The 22097-nt window shown below is 42.8% G+C and overlaps 1 protein-coding gene and 1 long non-coding RNA gene across 6 annotated transcripts in view; both read right to left on the bottom strand.

Annotated features, from left to right (window-relative positions):
- GARNL3 (GTPase activating Rap/RanGAP domain like 3) overlaps positions 1-22097 on the bottom strand; it is a 146528-nt gene that overhangs the window by 37088 nt on the left and 87343 nt on the right. For all 5 annotated transcript variants that reach the window (XM_072777984.1, XM_072777983.1, XM_072777987.1 and 2 more), the window contains 9 exons: positions 20751-20815; positions 17337-17400; positions 15260-15286; positions 11668-11743; positions 10894-10992; positions 9123-9226; positions 5196-5304; positions 3454-3499; positions 2509-2615 (listed from right to left, as the gene is read on the bottom strand). In XM_072777984.1, coding sequence (XP_072634085.1) covers positions 2509-2615; positions 3454-3499; positions 5196-5304; positions 9123-9226; positions 10894-10992; positions 11668-11743; positions 15260-15286; positions 17337-17400; positions 20751-20815 — 697 coding nt within the window. The remainder of the gene's footprint in view (positions 1-2508; positions 2616-3453; positions 3500-5195; positions 5305-9122; positions 9227-10893; positions 10993-11667; positions 11744-15259; positions 15287-17336; positions 17401-20750; positions 20816-22097) is intronic.
- LOC140605764 (uncharacterized) lies at positions 3506-5189 on the bottom strand. Its single transcript, XR_012008328.1, has 3 exons — positions 4947-5189; positions 4674-4819; positions 3506-3993 (listed from the first exon to the last, which is right to left on the bottom strand). It is a non-coding gene; the product is annotated as an uncharacterized lncRNA (long non-coding RNA).

Genomic DNA, 22097 nt, shown 5'->3' with positions numbered 1-22097 from the left:
AGTTTCTTCTGGAAAAAAAAAAAACCCTGGTGGTTAGTGTATTATAGATACTGCAGACTAAGAGTCAGTAAAGTGGAACATCCAGTTCCACATCAGAGCACAGAATAGGAAATGTGCAATAAGGGGGTTTGGAGCTTGAAGTCAAGACAGTTATGGGTTTGAACCCCAGCTATGCTGCCATATTCTTAAGTAAATTATTTAGCTTCTCGGGGCCTTATTTTTCTACTCTGTAAAATGGATGTAGCCATACTTCCTTATAGGGTCATTGTAAGAATTTAAATGATATAATACATATAAAGAGTTGACATGATAGTAGGCATATCAAACTGAATAAATATTAACTGTTATTTTTCTCATTGGAAGGGCCAAAGGATGGAGAGTGTTCACAGACTGAAAAATGAAGTTCTTGGGCCCATGCACCTCCTGGATAGGATCTGAGCGCTGGGGGCAAGCTGGGCTTGTTTGTGCCAAGACATCTCTTAAGGAATTTACACTGCATATGTTGTTTTTTTTAAGTTTTTAAACCCAAACTTAAAAACTTTATTTGAGAGAGAGACAGCATGAACAGGGGAGAGAGAGGAATAGGCTCCCTGCTGGGGAGAGCCAATGCTTTGGTGCTCAATCCCAGGACCCCGAGATCATGACCTGAGCTGAAGGCAGGCACTTAACCAACTGACCCATCCAGATGCCCCTAATCTGCATATGTTTAAAAGACATGCCCACTATTTACTGTAATCCTGTGACTGGGAATTTTTTGTTTGAGAATATTACTCAACCATTAGAAACGACAAATACCCACCATTTGCTTTGATGTGGATGGAACAGGAGGGTGTTATGCTGAGTGAAATAAGTCAATCGGAAAAGGACAGGCATTATATGGTCTCATTAATTTGGGGAATATAAAAATTAGTGAAAGGGAATAAAGGGAAAGGAGAGAGGATGAGTGAAAATATCAGTGAGAGTGACAAAACATGAGGGACACCTAACTCTGGGAAATGAACAAGGAGTAGTGGAAGGGGAGGTGGGCGGGGGGTTGGGGTGACAGGGTGATGAGCACTGAGGGGGGCACTTGGCAGGATGAGCACTGGGTGTTATGATAAATGTTGGCAAATTGAACTCCAATAAAAAAAAAAGAGTATTTTTTCCTTTGTACTCCAGAAAAAAAAAAATCCATTTTAAATGACCTGTTTCAGCCAAATAAGGGGAAAAAGTAAGAAATTTTGTCAAAATGCCACTTCCTGTTATCTTGGAGTTTCCCATCTGGCCTTCTTCCTCTCTCCTGCTTCATTCACTTTGAATTCAGAGACTTCAGATCCCTTGGCTTCTACCTTTTCTCTCAGTCCATCAACCCCTCCCGATCCTTCCTGCCTCCACAATCCATTCTTTCAATAACCCCCTTCACAGCCCAGAGCCTGAGTTCTTCCACTGTATTGACTGCATGTCTTCAATTATAGATCAAGCATTTGCTTCATTCCACCCAAGTGTCCAAGGGGGCTGCTCAGTCACTCTGTTGACTGGCTCCATTTGAATCAGCAGATACACCAATAATCTGGGTTCTTAGGTTGCTGAGTCATCTCTGATCATTATTCAAGGGCTCCATGCCTGCAGTGGCCCCATCCCTGCTATATATAGGCACTCTGCAAAGATGGCTTACCTCCTACCCCCTGCTTCCAACAGCCTCCTCATTTCTAGCTGCTGAACCCATTCTCTGCTGCTGACTCTTTGTTTCAGGTCTGTCTCTTGCTCTCTATCTGATCTTCTGGACTAGAAACACATGGACCCCCATTTTAAGACTCAGGCAAGTTCATATATAATATCAGATTTCTGTCTTTGTTTGGAATATCTGGCAGCACTGGGCACATGCTCCTGAGTGGAGTTTGCAAGCTCAACTTGCAGCTATAATAACCGAGGGCTATTCTGGGGAAGGATGAGCTCTTGTGGTTAAGATGGGGGCTCAGGGTCAGGTATTTGGGTATTATTGGTGGAGCTGAAATTTATACTCACCAGCTAGTAAAGCCTGGATGGTCTGGTTTCCATATCATATCCATATTCTGTCAGTCTGTCTTCTCCCCTCCCCACCCCTCACACATATACACACTCGCTAACAACTCCCTTTTCCCTAAGTACATACCCACATAACCATCCTTTGTCCTGCCTGCTTCCCACTCTCTGACAAAGACACAGATACACACATAGCCAGAGATTCAGAAATGGCTATATGAGAACCCTGGGCAGCAAGGCACATTTGAGGCCCCTTATACTGTGAGCAAGGGAGTGTAGATAAACTTCAAGGCAGGTGGACAGCATGGTAGATACAGATTAGGACACAGGAGAAGATCTATGTAACACTACCAGAAAACTGAATGTTTCACATGAAGAATTAACAGAATGTGGAATGGGACCAATGCTTAAACAATGAGATTTCTCTTATACAGCATCCTCAGAGAACCTGAAGAAATATATTCTGATGTAGAACAAGTTGCAAAAAAATTCAAAATAGAAACTTACACTTCACTAGCAAAAAGTCCCTGAATTCCTGGTGGTCTGTAAACACCGGTGGGGATGGCAAGGGGGGGCCAAAGAGTGGTACACTTTCTTCTGAAAATATTTTCAGCCTATATAAAGAACATTTCAGAATTATTTGTTTTTTCTTCAAAGACTGCTATGATCTTACATTCGTTCAGTTGCATATGTGGTATGTCAAGAATAGTCATTCCATAGAAGGAGTGCTGTCTCTGAGCTGCCAGAGGTTTAGCCACTGTGCAGCTCTCCCATGTGCTTTAGGGAAGAGGTCAAGCCTTTCTGCATCCTTAGTGGTCCAACCTACCAAGCTGTTGGCAAGGTCAAGAACACTAGGAATAATAGCAAAGGCCACCATTGAGTATCCCATGCATACGAGGCAGCATACTTGGTATTTTAAGACATAGCATCAACCAATTCTCATCAACCTGCCAAGGTAGTAGCATTATATTCTGTGCTACAGATGCAGCCTGTGACTCTGAGAAGATAAACACTTTTTTTCAAAACCACAAAGTTAGTAAGTGATAGACCTGAGATTCCACCCAGATCTATTTAGGTCAAAGTTCACACTTTTTTCACAACATCATGATATCCTTTTAACAGATTAATTTTTGAGGACAGAGGGATAAGTGGACCAGGACATAGCTTAGGAAATGGGGTACTCTGGTCAAGATCAAACATACCAAATTTGTGCCCATTTTAGAGTATAATAAAATTCCAAACTCACCCTGAACTTTGGGTTTATTACATACAGCAATACTATATGGAACAAGCTTTTCCCAAAGATGATGGCCTTGAAGAAAGTTCTGGTGGGTGAGGACACTTGTATCATATCAATCACCAATATATGTATCAAGAGTCATCAAAAGAGTGCCAAATTAACAAGTAAACATGAGAATTAGAACAAGCAACCAAGAGAAAGTCATCACCTACCTGTAATTGTCATTTTGTTGATCATACCTCACTAAGGCAAAAATATCTGTGGTGATGGTTAAGGAAATTAATCAACAACTCCAATGCTCACTGTCAATAGCTTATGCCTTGAAATCTCTTATGCAGAATCATCCTAGACCTGTACTTTTGGCTCACTCGTAGGTTGAGATGGTGCCTTGACTTCTTTAAAAGAGACAGCTCAAGAAGACATAAGGTCAACCTCTGTGTGCTCATCCTTTGGGGAAAGAGTTTAGTCTCTCGATCCATCAGAAAAGCAATATAAATATATCTATTATGCAACTAAGCAGCCAACAAAACAAAAAGATCAATTCTTTTGCTTGGAAATAGAAAATATCCCAATACGAAACTAGACATACATTTCCTCTCACCCATTTTGAAAATAAAAGCAATTTAAATGTTTCCACTACACACCTTCCTTCTCCTTCTGGCTTTGATAGACAAAACAAACCAAAACAAACCAATGCAGTTGATGGCAACCTCTCAGCAGAATCTACTTTGCTTGTGTCAGGTGTGTTGAATCTAAAATGGTACCAAACCATGGTTAGCTCTCTTTTTTCTAGTCCTCCTCCACCCCTGCCAGCTCCCACCCTCAGCTACCCACTGCAAGGGCTAAAAGGCCATCAGTCCCTCAAAGTGTTTGCATTCCTGGACTCAAAGGAAAGATTCTGCATTAACTTTCTGCTGTCCCTTTCCAGAAATAAATGTGTCAAGGCCCAAATCTAAAAGTTACAACTAAAGGAAATTCTAAAAATAATGACTGCCTCTTGGTTGCTTAAAGAGCCACCTGCTTTGCCTCTCTGCATGGTACCTGGAGAAAACTTCTGTTTTACAAGAAGAAAAGGGGAAAGAGCTACCCTAAATCCCAGGGAATGGAGAAATAGATCACTTAATGAGCAAGGATGCGAGCAAAAACAATTATTATTCAAGTGTAGATACATACATGTTTTCTTCCCTGCTCTCATGGAAGAAATCTGGCCATTCCCCACTTTTAAAAACTTGCATGCTATATTGTTAGGTTACAATGAATAAGCCAAAGCATGCAAAGCAATCTACTTCCAGGTGTGACAGGTCACAATGGTCCTGTCTCTCAACATTTTTACTGGAGTCTGCAGGGAACATGAAGAGCTAGACCAGAGTTTATTCTGAAAATGCCTATTAGCTGCCTTTTATCTACAATATACAACCTGTAGAGGTACCACCTTTGGGACTCACTGTTGTGGCCCATGATCCAAAGCAACAGGGCCATGATGGCATCTGTTGGGTGGCCAACCTTATGGCCTGTGCCTGTCTGAGCTGAGCTTGGACATTATAGAGAATTTCAGCAGGACTCTTCCAGCAGTATGAGCTAAACAGGGATTTGAAGAAGCAGAGGGAAAAGTGAATAAAAATATGATTAATTCCATCATTTCTTAAATTTCAAGCAGTAATGCAGTAGTGATCACCAGGGTTTAGAATCAACAAAGAAACATTACCTGAGGAAAGGAAAGATATTCTAGAAGCTAAGAATTCTCTGGGAATGAATCCATCTATTATTCCAATGGATGGAGAAAGATGAGGGCAGAAAACCCCAAGGGAAAAACCCAGAGTAGTGGCTCTAAAAATCTGGTGATGCAAAACAACCACGACAAGCAAGTCAACTGTCAGGTTTGTTTTGAGGGTCACTTTAGTCTCATGAGGCTGACCAATAGCTTGCTAAACTTGTTCACAAAGGTCCAGGATACGTGTAAAGTGGGAGCGGATCATGGAAGGCTTAAAGGCAGGAGAAGGCTCCTCTCCCTCCTGGAACACAATGGTGACGATGTCATTTCCAATGTGGCGCTTCCTCTCCACCTGGATGGAAGCATAAGTAACATCACCAAGGAGGTCATCCATACATGGCAGATTCACAAGGTTCAAAACACTAATGTAATGTGTCAAACCACAATGATCACAGAACCCCGCACTTCCGCCATCTTTGACTTTTTGCCTCCCGTGTTCTACCAGTCCAGCCTCCAGGCTCTCCTATACATCTCCTCTGCTCCCTGCCCAATGCAGATCTGCATCTCCTCTTGTCTCCCCTTCTGTGGCAGCCTCCTAACTAGCCTCCTTGCCTCCAACATCTTGATTTTGCTGCTCTGATTGTGTCCACGTTTGCTTCTACTTCGTCTCCCTAGACCGGCATTCAAGGCCCTCAGACAAGAGGCAGTACATCAGAATTTCCTGGGGGTGGGGCTCAAACATGTAGATATTTATAAATGCCTTAGCTAGTTCTGAAAGATGTACCTGATGAGGAAAATGGGCTTACTTAATCTGACCTCAGCTGATCTTTCAAAATGATCTCTTAGATCTATTGTAAGCAAATTTTCTTCTGTAAAGGGCCAGGTAGTAAATATTTTCAGTTTTGTAGCTCATGTTGTCGGTTTACAATCAATGGCTCTGCTGTTGTAGTATAAAAGCTGCTATAGGCGACACATAAATGGGTAGGCATGGCTGGTGTTTCAATAACACTTTATTTAACAAAATAGGCAGTATATGAGATTTATCCCATGCTCCATTGTTTGCCAACCCCATTCTAGACCTTTGCTTAATTGGCCAAACAGAATGATTCACTATTTGTGGATCTCCAGTGTTTCCTGTTCTACACTGTAAGCTCCTGGAGAACAGGATCCCTGTTGGATTCATATTATTGTTCCCTTTTTGCAAATGCAGAAATGAAGGTTTGGAGAGTTCTAATAATTTAAATTCAACTTAATTCAGTAAGTCATTATTTTGGCATTGATTTCTTGGCTGTGACATGGAAAGCACACTCAACAAAAGGAAAAAAATGAGATAAATTGGACTATATCAAGATTGAAAGCTTTTGCGCATTAAAGGATACCACCGACAAAAGGCAGCCCACAGAATGGAGGAAATATTTGCAAACTGTATATCTGATAAGGGATTATATCCAGAATATATAAAGAACTCCTGCAACTCAACAAGTCAAATAACTTGATTAAAAAATGGGCACAGGTGTTGAATAAACATTTCTCCAAAGGTGATGTGATAAACACATGAGAAGATGCTCCATATCGCTGATCAAAACCACAATGAGCTGCCACTTCACACCCATTAGGAGAACTATTACAAAACAAAACAAAACAAAACAAAATAAAACAAAACACACCAAAAAAACCCCCCCACTAATAATAACAAGTGCTGTTGGGGATGTGGAGAAAGTAAAACCCTGGAGCACTGCTGGTAGGAATACAGAATGGGGCAGCTGCTGTGGAGAGTCGCATGCTGGCTTTCCAAACACTAAAACATGGGATTACCACATGACCCAGCGATTCCTCTGAGATAAGAAAGGCTGCAGGAGAGTAAGGCTTCAGTCCTGGACATGTTAGATTTGAGGCATATCTTCCAGGAGGGTATTGAGAAGAAGGCTGCACAGCTGAGTCTGGACTTCTGCAGGGAGGTCTGGCTGGACATGTAAAGTTGGGTGTTGCTGGCATATAAAAGCTCTCTAAAGCCCTGAGACTGGGGGAGATCATTGAGCGAGTGAATGAGAGTAGCGGAGGAGACAAGAGGCAAGAGCAGTGTCCTGGGCCAGGCAAAGCTCCCCATGCACCCAAGATCACAGTGCTAGTTCTTGGCAGAGCTAGGACTGGGTCTAGATGGGCTGCTTGCATCTGGTACTTGATGCTGTCCTCAGGGCCCGGGACTGGGAGACCAGGCAGTGTTAGTGGTGCGGGCCAACACAGGGTGTTAGGAGGAAGGTGAGGTCCCAGAGAGGCAAATATCAATACTTGCCCCCCATTAAAGTTTGGTTCAGTGACAGAGGAGAGAGGTGGAAGTCATGGAAATACTGGAGCCTACAAACTCTATGAGAATTGGTTTCTTTATGTCAGATTTGGGATACAGCTCAGACGGTCCCACTTGTGTTCTCGATGTTAGGAGGTCCAAAGATTTTATGATCCAGGCTGGCCTTCGCCTTTTCGTCTGTTATGTTGAGTCCTCAAGGTACAGAGAGAAGCTCATAGTCAGGGTTCCTTCTCTGCTCTGCCATGATGGGGTGCACTGAAGGCTCACTAGCATCCTGTGTTTGTCTCTCTTCCCACCTACATGATCTTCCCGGTGATAGAGACAAGTTTTTCTTTTTCTCCTATCTACTGATGCCGGGCAGGTGGAGGACCCAAGTGCTACCCACTGAGACAACCAAGATGTTAAAGACACCAGGGTCCATCTGGGGACATTTCAGTGCTGCTGGCCTTAACATATGAACAGCCTCTCAAAGAGATAAGGTTAAAGACCTCTGAGTTGGGCAAAGGTTGAGCTGTCACATTCTTTCCTCCTGTCTCTCTAGCTAATGCCCCTAATCTGTCATGAGACATGGGCAGTTTTGGTGATTGTACAGGGCTGAAAAGGTTGGAGTGGGAGGAGAAGGAAGATTGCAAAACACTTCCGTGGAGGTTCTGTGATATTATTGTTGAGCTGTAAGAGATCAATACAATTCATGATGACTGGGAAGGCCAGCCCGGCCCCTCTTCTACACAAGATCCTCAGGTCCTAAGGGATTTAGCTCTGACAGTAATTTAGGCTCCCTTAATCATGCAAAGGAAGATGCCTTGAAGAAAGTGACAGCCACTAAGCAGTCTTCCTGGGCCAGGACACTTCCTGTTTCCATCTGACTTTTCCCAGAGTGAGCCCTCTAAAACCAGAACAAGGTTAAAACCTCCAGTGGGTCTCCAATGCCTGTGGGACAAATCCACCAACTCCTTACTCCAGGCTGGAAACCATCCAATGGTATCAGCCCTTCCTGCCCCCCACCCTGGCCCCCCACCACATTCCTGAAGCACCTTATTATCTCACGACTGGAATACCACATTTTAGCCCACTGGTCTGCCTTGTGTCTTTCCCTCTTATCGCAGTTTGTTGAAATAAGATTTATATGTGCTCAGAAAAAAGCCTTCTTAGCCCATCACATACCCTGTCGAGATTCCTGTTTCTCACAAATCTTTGCTGACCAGTTGTCCATTCATGTTTGTGATATTTATTCATATAGATGCCTTCAGTGTATAAAAAAGGGATAAGATGCTAATAAAAGTTAAGTGGACTCCCCCAAATCCTTCAAAAGCCAGCAGCATATGTCTTTGTTGGGTCTAAATTCCCACAAGTTGGAAATTCTTCTCCTGGAAATGGCCAGTCTCTGGGGTGAGGATTGTCTCAGGGATTTTTTCCCCTAACATGGCACAGCACGTGCAGACACCCGGTGTTAACCTCCTGTGTTAACCTGAAACATGCTTGCCAACAATCCTGGGTAGCTTTTGATGAGATACCAGGCACATGGAGAGAAGACACAGAGAAAAGGCAATGTCCATGCAAAAACAGTTTCTTGAATCTATAAAACCATACTCATGTGTGCAAATACACAGACATGTATGTGCACTATTATCTCTGATCCTTTATTTAAGGGGACAGCATCAATGAGGGTAGTTCTTCTCAAGGCTTGTTGACAGTTCAAATATACAGGCTGTAAATAACATCTCTACATTGGTACCTGGGGTCCAGCTCATATATTAACATACACAGTTTCTAATGCTATGAAACCAGAGCGATGATGCTTTCTCCACACTGAGGTCACTATTTGATGGTTTGTGTGTTCTCAAAGAGCCTGTGTTCACACATACCTGCTGTTTGTTCTCTTTGGAATATGGCAACATGGTGGAAACGTGGAACATGATCTCATGCCCTTGGTATACAGTATAAACTGAATGTACCCCTGTGGTATCATCTGTAAGATATAAACATGCATTTAGTAGGCACAGAGAATTCTGAGACCCTAAGGAAATAGTCATTATTTGGAGGCTAGGGAATATAGGATACAGTTAATACATTCCCAAAGATCATTCTGGATTATCCAACCGAGTGGAACCAACAGCATGGCTCACTCTCCAACTGATACAAGGCTCCTGCCCATGTGGAGAGCCCTCTTCCTCCTCACTCTAAGCTCACTAGCTGTCTGATTCATGTAGAAGTCTGAGCTAAAAAGGAGAAGGAGCTATATAATTCCTTGCCTTCCAGTTACTGCTGGTATACAGGACAAAATTAACACAAGACAATGTACAAATAATTACTACATCTGTAAAACAAAGCACGTACTCTCACTGGCAGATGTTATAGTGGCTGAAAGCATGGGCTTTGGAGTTAGGCAGACCTGGGTTCAAGTTCTCAGCTATGTTCCTTTTTTTTTTTTTTTTTTAAGTTTTTATTTATCCATTCGAGAGAGAGAGAGAAAGAGAGGCAGAGACACAGGCAGAGGGAGAAGCAGGCTCCATGCAGGAAGCCCGATGTGGAACTCGATGCTGGGTCTCTGGGGTCACGCCCTGGGCTAAAGGCAGGTGCTAAACCGCTGAGCCATCCAGGCGTCACAGCTATGTTCCTTTTGACGAGTCACCTCAACTTTCTTGGAGCATCAGTTTCTTAATTTGAAAATGGGGATAAAATTGGTATCTAACCCATAGGGATGCTTACAAGATTATAGTTGTCAAGTGCTTGGTACAGTGCCTAGCCATAGCAAGGGTCAGCAATGGGGGGTTGTGACCATGACAGAGAAGCTGGGTATTGGCAATGGGGCTGGTGACCTTGCTACCCTTGCAGGTTTACCAGGAGCTCTTGCACCTTGCTGAACTGTTCCCCACACAGCAGCCAGGAAGTTTGGCTTGAAGGGGCAATATCATCCCACCACACCTCTACTTAAAACCCATTTGTGATATCCTGTTCCATTTACCATAAAATCCAAAATTATTCATGTCAACTCAAACTCATGGGATCATACCCTCCTCTTCTCCAGCTCATCTGCCATAAAGATGTTCTCTTAGTTTCTAGAACATATCAGGGTCTTTCCTGACTCAAGGACTTCACAAATGTTCTCTTGCTTAGAATTCTCTTCTCCCCTCAAGACTCCAGTTACTCCTCCTCATTCCCTTGGGGAAGCCTTCTCTCATTCCCCAGGTTAGACAAAATGCCCCCATGGCACTCTGTACTTTTTCTTCTTTGTTTCTTCCAGTACTTTACTGAGGTATTTGGTAATTCCCTGTTTGATGTCTGTGTTACCCACTAGACTAGAAGCTCCTAGAAAGGCAGGGACCATATTGGTTTATCCACTGCTACATTCCTGGAGCCTCACACAGCCCTGGCACACAAAGGCGCTCAGCAGTAAGTATTCGTAGGCAGACCATGGTCTGCCACACCAAGGGACTGTGAGGGCTGACTTAGTCTTATGAAACTTAGTGGAGCCCCCAAATGTGTCCAGCCATCCTGTGTCAGACTGGGTGTGAAGTCCTTCTTATCCTCTCCAGTCCATCCCTTCCCTCATTTTGGGTATAAATTCAAGTCAGATCAGACTGGCTGATAGGAGTCACACAAATGACAAGAGAAGAGATCAGGAAGCGAGCTTACTTTTGGTGTCCAGACCGCCACGGTAGCCTGTCCAGCCCTTTAGGGTGATTTTGTCACCCAGAAGATTCAAAAATTTTTGAAAAGCGTCACTTCCAATTTCTGTAGGAAGAGGTAAAGTAGGAAGAAAGTACAGAATCAGCATATCTTCATTTTCTAACTATACACTGAAATCACTTGAACATAAACTAGGCTCTGTAGATGTGTGCAGCAGACAAACAGAACACAGAGGTCACACTTTCTTCTTGGGAGACCACACAGTAGTTTCCACGATTCCAAGGAAAGGACAGCCACAGAATCAGACTGACCGACCTTCCCACTGCCAGTCTGGGATCACAAGGGTTTAGTATTGTAGAAATGAAAACACTGTCACTGCTTCCATTAATAATGAACAGGTATCTAACATGAAAAGTGCTAAAGAACAGGACAATGACATCATTTTATCATTCTCCCAACCACAAAAATCCAAGAACAACCTTCCTTTGCTCTTGGGACTATGATGTAGAACCAAATTCTTCACCTCCCATGTCACTTTCTGGTTAGACTCCCTCTTGGGCACTGCTGCCTGGCATAAGTTCGGTGACCAATAAATATTTGTCAAATAAATGAAACTGGGCAACAACTGCCCTACAAAGTTTACTCGAAAACTTACTCTAAAATTTCATAAAACAACTGGCTGTTTCTTTGTATTAAAGACTCAACAGGTAAGGTCAGTTTGGATTGTCAAAACCATGGCAAGGCAGAACAGGGTCTTGGCACAAATTAGTGGGTACTTACCATTGCTGAGCATCTCATCATCTGTGAGCTGCCCATCTTTGGCAAAGAGAACCCCAAACTTGAAATTCACAGAGCCCTTACAATAAGACAACAAAAGGTGTTGAATGTAACTTTATCATCAGAACACATACAGTTATGAGATGTGCTGTTCATTCCTTCAGTGACCAGGATGGATACTTGGGGCATTACTTCCTCTCTTCCATCTCCACTTTGACCAGTATCAACATCCTTTCTTTCTATAAGTTTTTATACCTTACAGTGGAAACTCAGTTTTTAGGTGAGTTAATTCATTTGTAACTTCATTACTAATGGCTTTTGCATGATGCCAGGTCCATTCTGTGGTGAAACATCACTCAAATAGCCAGTGGGAGCTCACAGGACCAGTGCTATGTTCTGATCAGTTAACGCAGGAGGGCTCAACATAATTCAAAACTGAACGCAACAATCTTAGGCTGATATCGTGTGGGCTCTTAGGAACAGAAATGGAAAATGTAGGCAATTTATTCTATAAAGGCTCGTTTTCCCCATTTCTTAAAGATATTTAATCCTAAAATGTTACAAAACAGATGTGTGGGGGAGAAGGAAGGAAATCAGGAAGTAGCTAGTACAAACGTTCAGTCTACGACCGTCGACTTTAAACACTAGATTAAAATCAGATCCTGGGACACCTGGGTTGCTCAGTGGTTGAGTGTCTGCCTTTGGCTCAGGTCGTGATCCCGGGGTCCTGGGATCGAGTCCTGCATCAGGCTCCCTGTGGGGAGCCTGCTTCTCCCTCTGCCTGTGTCTCTGTCTCTCTCTCTCATTAGTAAATAAATAAAAAATCTTTTTAAAAAATCAGATCCAGTGGGAACAATAAATGCCAAATGCAAGATATCAGTTTCAATAGGAAGAGAGAGGAAGGAAATCAGGTGCCTCAACAGTACTTAGAATATTTTTTTCCTTAAGTTGGATAACCCGTTTATAGGTCTTCATATTATTCTCCATTTTCTTGTATATCTGAAATATTTCATAATAACATAAAATCTGAGGTTGAAGAGAATCAACTTTTGGAAGGTTGTTTGAACTCCTCCCACCTAGATAAGGGAGTTCTTGGTGGTCAATTAAGGGGTAGGCTAGGAACAAAGGTGTTTAAAACCTCGGCCAGGGACACCTGGGTGGCTCAATGGTTGAGTGCCTGCCTTCAGCTCAGGGCGTGATCCTGGGGCCTGGGGATTGAATCCTGCATTGGGTTCCCTGGGAGGAGCCTGCTTCTCTCTCTGCCTGTGTCTCTGCCTCTTTCTGTGTCTCTCTCATGAATAAATAAATAAAAACCTTAAAAAAAAATTTTTATGATTCACATGTTCCTACGCTTCTCTCACTGTCTCCCTGCATGTTGTAGCCTGGGGTGGCTCTCCATGCAGTGGACAAATAAAACTTGGCTTTCAGGACACCAACAACACTTTATAAAATCACCAACCCTTAGGGACATGGCTAGTGCTGTTTATTATTTTTTTTCCCTGCTCATCTTTGCAGCTGATAGTTTATCACTATAATTGGGTGGAATGAGGATAAATGCTCCAAGCTGAGAAGCTGGCAGTATTAAGCAGAAGTGCCTCCACCACATTGTCTCAGGGAAGCTCTAAAGGTTACCACTGCTCACATCGCTTCAAACGCATTGTAATGAGTGCTTTTTTTTTTTTTAAGATTTTATTTATTTTATTTGAGAGAGAGAGAGAGAGAGAAAGAGTGGGTAGGGAGAGCAGAGGGAGAGACACTCTCAAGCAGACTCTGGATTCAGCGTGGAGCCCATTGCAGAGCTCAATCCCAAGACCTTGAGATCATGACCTGAGCTGAAACCAAGTGCGGACTTAACTGACCGAGCCACCCAGGCGGCCTGTAACTAGTGCTCTTGTAGCTTCAAGCAATATCCCTTTAGTAAGGAGATACAATTGAGAAATAAAGAGATCAGCTATTTATTTTTCAAAACTTGGGAGATCCAAAAAAGAAATGTGAGAAGATAGACAAGTTCACAGGGGTTGTGCAAGGGAGGGTGGGAGAGGTTTCGGTGGGGAGCTTTCACATTTTCCATTTCTAAATTTCTGCAGGGGCTGTCAGAGCAGACATGTGTGTGCACTCTGTGGGGGCTCAGTAAATATATACAGATTAATGACTAGAATAGTTTTGAGACACAAACACTCTCTGCAGTGTAATCCTAATTTTATATAAAATATAACAAACACATATGCCAAAATGTGGTAATATACTGGTAGTGGTTTACTCTGTGATTTTAGGGGATATTTTCCTTTAATCTTTTGTGCATTTCTTCATTTTTTAAATGTATATTACTTTCATTTTTTGCCTTCTACAATTATACATGGAGTTCCTTAATTCTGTCACCACAAGCATGATTCATTCATGGATAATACATAGATAAAAACATGGACATCTCTGTTTGCCAGTGCTCTGCAGCAGCTCACACTACATCCCCACTGCCTTGCATGAAGTAACTCCTGCCAACAATCTGGGGTGCATCATTTCAGCTCCTTTGCATGTACATTGATATGTTCAGGAATCAGCTGAGATGTTGCTGCCTCAGACGAACCTATTCTGTTCAATGTAAAAACCCTACTCCTTCCCCTATATTGTCTCCTTGTTTTATTTTCCTTGCAGCTCTTGGGGCTATCCACATTACCATGTTTATGTTTGCTTGCTTGTATAGTCTGTCTTACCTCACCAGACTATAAGCTCCATGAAGGGACCTTGTCTTGCTTGTCAATGTATTCCCAAAGCCACAAACAGTACATGGTACACACATGGTCAGGGGTGACCTGACTTGACATTTAAAAAGGACCATTCGGATGCTACATGAGAAACAGAACAGAGTGGAAGCGGAAAGTTGGAGACTCTGTAGTGTAGGCGAGAGATGATGGGATGGCGTCAAGGGATGAGAGCAGTCGTGGTGGAAACTTTGAGAAATGTTTGAATTAGATGTATATTTTGAAGAAATCATCACAAGATGTGCTGAAGGATTAGGTGTAGAGTGTGAGAGAAAGAGAGGTGTTAAGGATTTTTCCAAGTTTGGCTGGAGCAACGGGACAAATGATATGACCATTTACGGAGAGCTACGACATGCAAAAGCTACAACTTAAGGACCTGATTGCCTTTGATGGCATTTTTATTATTTCCCTGTGTTAGTTACATCCTTAGAAAACTCAACACATATTTTAAAGGTGGGGCAATAGGGAATGGAGATGTACAAATAAATATGGAGTCAGTAAATTGAGTGTGCTAATAAAGCACAAATGCCCTCTCTTTGACTTAAAGAAAATTAAGACCTCATGACTCGCCCTGATTAGGAGGCTACAATTTGAATATTTCCAAGCAGATTTAAGTAGCTTGTGTTTATATTTTTACAGCTAGCTATATACAAAGTCCTGAAACTGACCTTGAAAACAACATGTCGGTCAAGTCTTTCAGTGACCGTAAGTGCAGTGGGCAAATCCATGCCGAGGTGTGAGTGAAAGAAAAGGTCATGGTGGTGGCCAAGGGAGAAGCACATTTAGGAACACAGAGGGAGAATGTAGCAGGGACAATGTCTCAGAAAATTACTTACCTCTTGCTCTTCAAGAACCAGCAAGTCCTGTCAAACCAAAATTTGAAAGTTATATCCATGCTTAACAGGGATGATTTTATTCTGATTTTCTGTGAAAGCCAAGCTTCCATCTGTGTACACTGTTCCCCACCCCCACCCCACCCAGAAGTGCTTAAAATAGTCCAGTTTAGTTGTACAGATTTTTGTAGAATACCTGGTCATCTAGGAAAGTCACATTATAGCACAGCTATCTGCAAACAAAGATGATATACAGCAACAGGAAGAAATACGGAGACATCCAGATTTCTCTATTTAAAGCTAGCTTATCTCACATTGCTTCTGGAAAGATTTTGGCCAAGAAAAATATAACTGTAGTATAGCAGCCAGAGACAGATGAGGAACGTTTTTAAATAGCATCAGCCACCTTCCCACTTGGTGGGAAGATGCTTTCTTTAGAATGCAGTTTATTTTCTAGATTTTTTGGATCTGAGACCTTTTCCTTCCTCCTCTCCCTATCACCTGTGGCTCGGGGCCCCCTCAGATACACCTACAGAAAGCTGGTGGCAGCAATGCAACCAGCACTACCAGGGAGCACATGCAAGTGCACACTCACACACCCAGAATGGAGCAAGATCGCGTGGGAAGCCCCTTGTTTGGGTAGAGAGTCAAAACACAGATGTCAGGAAAGCTGAAGGTGTCTTTTGTTTGGTGAAAGCCAGGCACAGAGTTAGGATATAAAGAGGCATAAGGTTGCCATAACTGGTTTTCTCATCCTTTTTGATTCTGTAGAAGAGGGGAAGCAGACAGGGATGCCTGGACAGACCTGAAATCCACTGAGGGCACATGCTCAGTGGCAGGATGCAGAAAGAAGCATCCCAGGGGCTCCAAGCATTTTAGAGCCTATGTCTGGTGGTCCCATCCAGGCTCTAAGAAGGAAGGGATTAAGAATATGATCATCTGTACAGATGAAGTAATAAAGGCACACAGGCAGTAGCATATTTATAATTCTAAGTTGTTTTAAAATTAGCTAACAAGAGTTAGTTTTGAGCATCTAGTATTTCAAGTTGCTTAAAGTTTAACCAAACAACACCCATTTTGGCCTCAGTTCTTTCCGGGGTTGAGTCAGGGTACGGATACTATTTTAAACATTGAATTAAAACCGAAGATATGGGAATTCACAACACTGTGTATTTGGGGTAAGCTTAGAACCAATAACTTTATTTTGAAAGTGAACTATTTTAAAGGCATGCAAGCAAAAGCTGCTCATGCTCCTATCTATCCTCTCCATACCTTCTAAGTTATTTCCCTGAAAAGCAGACTTAAGCATGATGCTCCTCCACTTAAGGACTCCACAGGCTCCCTGCTGCCTCCTGGATAGAATTCGAACCTGCCTCTCCAGCCTCTTCCCTACTGCCTGGCCCTGGCATACCCAACTCCTGGAAACTCAGCTCTGACACATTGCTGGCACTATGTCATAGCTGCCTGTGTAAGTTTCAAGGGGGAGAATTTCGAAGCTCAATTGATTGCAATGAGACAAAAGTTTGGTTGAGATTTTTCTGATGGCCTTTTATCTAGATTATGACTCCAATTTTTTTCCTCCCAAGGCAGATGGCTTTCCCTTCACAGTAAGTCTTGAGAAAACAGGATGGATTCTGGATACCTTCTATTCTCTATGGTACCCTGCAGTGTTCTAGGTGAATTAGAGTGCAATAAGTACATTTTGTGCTTTACTCTGTAAGGAAAATCTTATATTCCATACAATTCTACAACACTCAATAAAAAGACTGGCTTTTCAGCCACTAAGGTCCTTCTAAACATATACTCTTTCGGTTCATGGATCAAGGACCATAGAGTTCAGTGGTTCTCAGTTGTGGCTATGCCTCAGAATCACTCATGCAACTTTTGAAAAAATGCAGATTCCCACCCCCACCTGACAAATCAGAATCTCAGCTGTGAGATTCTTTATGATAATTGCTTTCAAAGCCCCATAGCCTTTCTGATTAGGCTCATACCTGAGGCTAAGAAACTGATGTGCTGTCCATGCTAATCTAACACTGTGATCAAAGAGATACCATGATGAGGCATAACATTCTGTTACCTTTTGGATCTCGGGATGAAAAATTTCCCTGGGGCCTTTCTCAAATTTGTCCAGGTTCATGGCACTGAAATAGAAAGGACAGAGTGAGCCACATCATGGTGGAAACTCAATGTGGAGCAAGTCTCAATGTTTCAGAGAAACTAAATATTATATCCCCTAGAAAAATTACGGCTGGATTCCCTGGAGGGCCTGGCACACAGAAGATCAGTGATCACCCCGAGCGCTCAATGAATGAATGCATGGAGTAACCAAACTACTGTACTGTACTTTACTTATCTAACTGTCCTGTGATGATACTCATCTAATAGGACAGGAAAGGAGCAAACAGGGATCCCTGGGTGGCGCAGCGGTTTGGCGCCTGCCTTTGGCCCAGGGCGCGATCCTGGAGACCCGGGATCGGATCCCATGTCGGGCTCCCGGTGCATGGAGCCTGCTTCTCCCTCTGCCTGTGTCTCTGCCTCTCTCTCTCTCACTGTGTGCCTATCATGAATAAATAAAAAAAAAAAAAAAAAAAAAAAAAAAAAAAAAGGAAAGGAGCAAACAGGAGTGTGTGTTTCAGGCAACCTGACTAACCTTCGAGATTCTTACTTTTATCAAAAAAGTGGTTCATTGACATTTACATAGCAATTAATGATAAAATGAAATGTAAGTAAGACCATCTGGTGTTTCTTTCTTCTTTTGGCAATTCCTCTGCCACTCAGGGCAAACTGAGTTCTTTCATGTTCTACTTTGGACAAGCAATGTCAACCTCCTTGGGCTTAAGTTCCTCTAGAGGAAAAGCAGGGAGCTGAATGGCACCATACCAAAGGCCCCTTTCATCTAAGATTCCCAAACTTGTAAGGAAAGGCAAATATAATAGCTGGTATTTATTTATTTATTTTTAAAGATTTTATTTATTTATTCATGAGAGAGAGAGAGAGAGAGAGAGAAACAGAGACATAGGCAGAGGGAGAAGCAGGCTCCATGCAGGGAGCCCGATGTGGGACTCGATCTCCAGGACTCCAGCATCATGCCCTGAGCCGGAAGGCAGACGCCTAACCGTTGAGCCACCCAGGCGTCCCAATAGCTGGTATTTATAGAGTACTTACGATATGCTGAGCAGCCTGCTAAATGCTTTCCACAGATGACCTCATTTAGTCTCTGTGGGACAAGTGCTATCTTATCCCCATTTTATTTAATTAGTTTATTTTAAAAATTTTATCTCCATTTTATCTCCATATCCTCCAAAGGTGAGGAAATTGAACTAGGATACCAAAGCTGGTAAGTAGTAGAGCCAAGATTTGAACCTAGATTTACCTGACTCTATAGTATTCATATTTTCATTTTCTTTTAAGTTTTCAAGTTCAAGATTATAACAAATAGAGAAAAAGTTTCTTTTTCTATCAGCAGCAGCTGTAGAAGTTTTGATCTTCCACATCTTTAAAAAACATTTTCTGGCTGAAACATGCCCTGGCTTCATGAGTGGTGGGCTGAGAAGTGGAGGCTCTACTCATACAACTAAATGAAATTGTAACTAAAAGAAATGTCTTCGGGCAGCCCCAGTGGCTCAGTGGTTTAGCGCTGCCTTTGGCCCAGGGCCTGGTCCTGGAGACCCGGGATTGAGTCCCATGTCAGGCTTCCTGCATGGAGCACGCTTCTCCCTCTCCCTGTGTCTCTGCCTCTTTCTCTCTCTCTCTCCCTCTCTGTGTCTCTCATGAATAAATAAATAAAATCTTTACAAAAAAAAAAGAAAGAAAGAAATTGTCTTCACATATAAAGAAGAAAGGAGCTGGAACAACTTCCTTTTAGGGAAAAAACCCCTCAGAAATCTTAAGCTGGTATAATTCTAAGTATTCCCCTCTTAAAGCCAGTTAAGATATAGCTCCTTAGGGGGCAGCCCCGGTGACGCAGCAGTTTAGTGCCGCCTGCTGTCCAGGATGTGATCCTGCTTCTCTCTCTGCCTCTCTCTCTCTCTCTCTCTCTCTCTCTCTCTCCAGGATGTGATCCTGCTTCTCTCTCTGCCTCTCTCTCTCTCTCTGTGTTTCTCATGAATAAATAAATAAATATAGCTCCTTACAAGCAGCAAAATATTTCTGTGTTCAATAAAGATATTAACCTCTTCACTGATGCTTTCATAGCTCAGGCTTCAGAGTGCTCAGGAGAAAAATCAGAAGGCCAAAAACAAAAAGGAGAAGGTCTACAATTTGGAGACCAAATCAATCTTGAAAAGGAAATCTAAAAATTTTTGCTCCTGAATCTCAGTGTTCCTTTCGTCAGCCAGATGCAGTCCCTAACTGATGGAGTCTTGACTGTCACTCTAAGAGACGTTCTCGTAAGTGTGTTTTGTAGCAGGGACACTGTAAATACCATCTCTTCCCACCACCTAGTTGCAGATGAATTAAGAGTAAAGCACCAGGGCTCTGGGATAAGCGTTCGTACTCACACAATGTGGGTATTAGTGGCTAACAGCCCAGGCCTGGGGATGATAGGGACCTGCGTTTAAATCCAAGCTCTGTAGTTTACCAGCTGTGAGATCTTTGTCAAATCCCTTCACTTCTCTGAGGCTCTGATTCCTCCTTGGTGGAGTGCAGGTAATAATGGATCAATTTTGTGGAGCTGGGTTAAAAGTTTACCAAGAGAAATGACTGTAGAGCATTTAGCACAGTGTCCAACAAACAGAAGCTACTGTCATTAGGATGTAACCTCTTGGCTGGCGATGCAGCAACAGGTACTGCCTGAGTGGTGACATTCTCTAAAGGAGTCTGCCACCCAATGTGGGAGAGCCCACATTGTGTGAGTATGAACGCTTATCCCAGAGCCCTGGTGCTTTACTCTTAATTCATCTGTAACTAGGTGGTGGGAAGAGATGGTGTTTACAGTGTCCCTGCTACAAAACACACTTATGAGCCACGATGGGGATGGAAAGGTGAGGACAGGAGCGGGAGCTGAGCACTGAGCAGCTAGATGGTCCGTTGATTTAATTCTGTCTTTGCAAAGAATAAGCACATTCTTCTCTAAGAAGCATTTGCTGACATATGAGTTTCTATTTCAAAGCAGGAAAATGAGAGGGAAAATATTTCTTGATTTTCTTTATGAAACCAAAGTATTTGCGTGCATGCAAGAAAAAAGAAGCAAGCTACACAGGCAGTTCAGAGATGCATGAGAGCTGAACTTAATTCCCACCAATGCTAACTGTGTGATCTTGGCTTTCTCTCTCTGAGCTTCCACCTCTGCCTCTGCAGAGTGGTAAAATAGCAGTATCTGTCCTCCAGAGTGGCTGTGAAGACTGCTGGAGGTACTGCATGCCAGAGGCTTAGCAAAATATCTGGTACATGGTCAAGGCTCCAGAAAGTAGAAAAGTAACATTGGAATGATTGCAGGAGAAAAATACTTCTAATGGCTCCTGGTGTTGTGTTCCTACTCTTGAGTACTCACCTTAATATGGACTTCACAGAGAGGGTTTTTGTAGGACTGTACGGAAGGCATATTTTCTGGGTACCCTGGAAAGTCAAAACACCGGATCAGTGAGAAGTTTGGCAACTTCCATCTCTGAAAGAGCCTTTCCTGACTGTTTAAAAGAATATATATATAAATCTTGCTCAGACTGGACAGCATCTTTCACCATTCCCCAACCCCAACATTAAGGATTTAACTAATGGATTTATCTTTAACATATGGACTGGTGGGTCCTTGGTGTCTTAGGTGTGGTGAGTAAAGGAGCCACCTGACCGAGATGAGAAGGGAGTTTGGTCTCTGAGCCAAGAGTCAGGTCAGCCTCAAAGATAATGAGAAGGAAGTAGGCTTTGCATGTTCAATGGGATCTACATGTGATATCTCCAAAGGCTTTCTGGACTAGAAATCACTTGAATCTTTCAGAGAGGTTTTCATAATATGTACTTTTATATTTTTCTGTGTTTACTATTTTTTAAGGATTTATTTATTTATTCATGAGAGACACACAGAGAGAGGCAGAGACATAGGCAGAGGGAGGAGCAGGCTCCCTACAGGCAGCCTGATGTGAGACTAGATCCCAGGACCCCAGGACCATGACGTGAGCCAAAGGCAGATGCTCAACCACTGCCCACCCAGGCATCCCTACTATTTTTTTTAAAGTAGGCTCCATAACTAACGTGGGGTTTGAACTCACAACCCTGAGATCTAGAGTCACTTGCTCTACCAACTGAGCCAGCCAGGCATCCCTCTGTATTTACTATTTAAACTCTGTTTCTCTTCTCTAAATGAGCACACACTGTGACCAACTCACAGAAAGTACTCAACAGATATTTGTTATGTGAAAGGGAATGAATGAAGGGGTTGCCTGAATGGTTCAGTCTCACACCCAAACCACGCAGCATAGATGAGTGCCACTCTCTTTATAATCTCCAAAAAAGATATGATACAGATTTATAATCCATGAAGGATTTACACTGCATGTTTAGCAAAAGGGATTATGATGTAGAACACATTTAAAACTTTCGAACTTTGACTATAATAAAATTGGCAGCACAAACAGGTAGAGAAAAGCATAGGGCATTTCTTGCAGGAAATGGGCAAAGAAGGATATAGGATTTTCCTTGTATTTTCGAGACATACCTGCCAACTCAACTGTCCAAGCCCTGAACACTGGTGTCAGTAACACTGAAACCCTGGAACCAGGATGTTCCACTGACACCTGGACACCAGGAACACTGGTGTCCCTTTAAAGAGAAGCCAAGGGGAGTTCTTCAACCTTGTCAAGCCTGTGATCTCTTTTGGTAAACATTCACACCCATGCCCCTGAAG

Source organism: Canis lupus, chromosome 16, assembly GCF_048164855.1.
Source record: "Canis lupus baileyi chromosome 16, mCanLup2.hap1, whole genome shotgun sequence".
In the NCBI taxonomy this organism is placed as follows: Eukaryota; Metazoa; Chordata; class Mammalia; order Carnivora; family Canidae; genus Canis; species Canis lupus.
The sequence above is the reverse complement of the archived record's forward strand: the minus strand, read 5'-3'. Positions and strand labels throughout refer to the sequence as shown.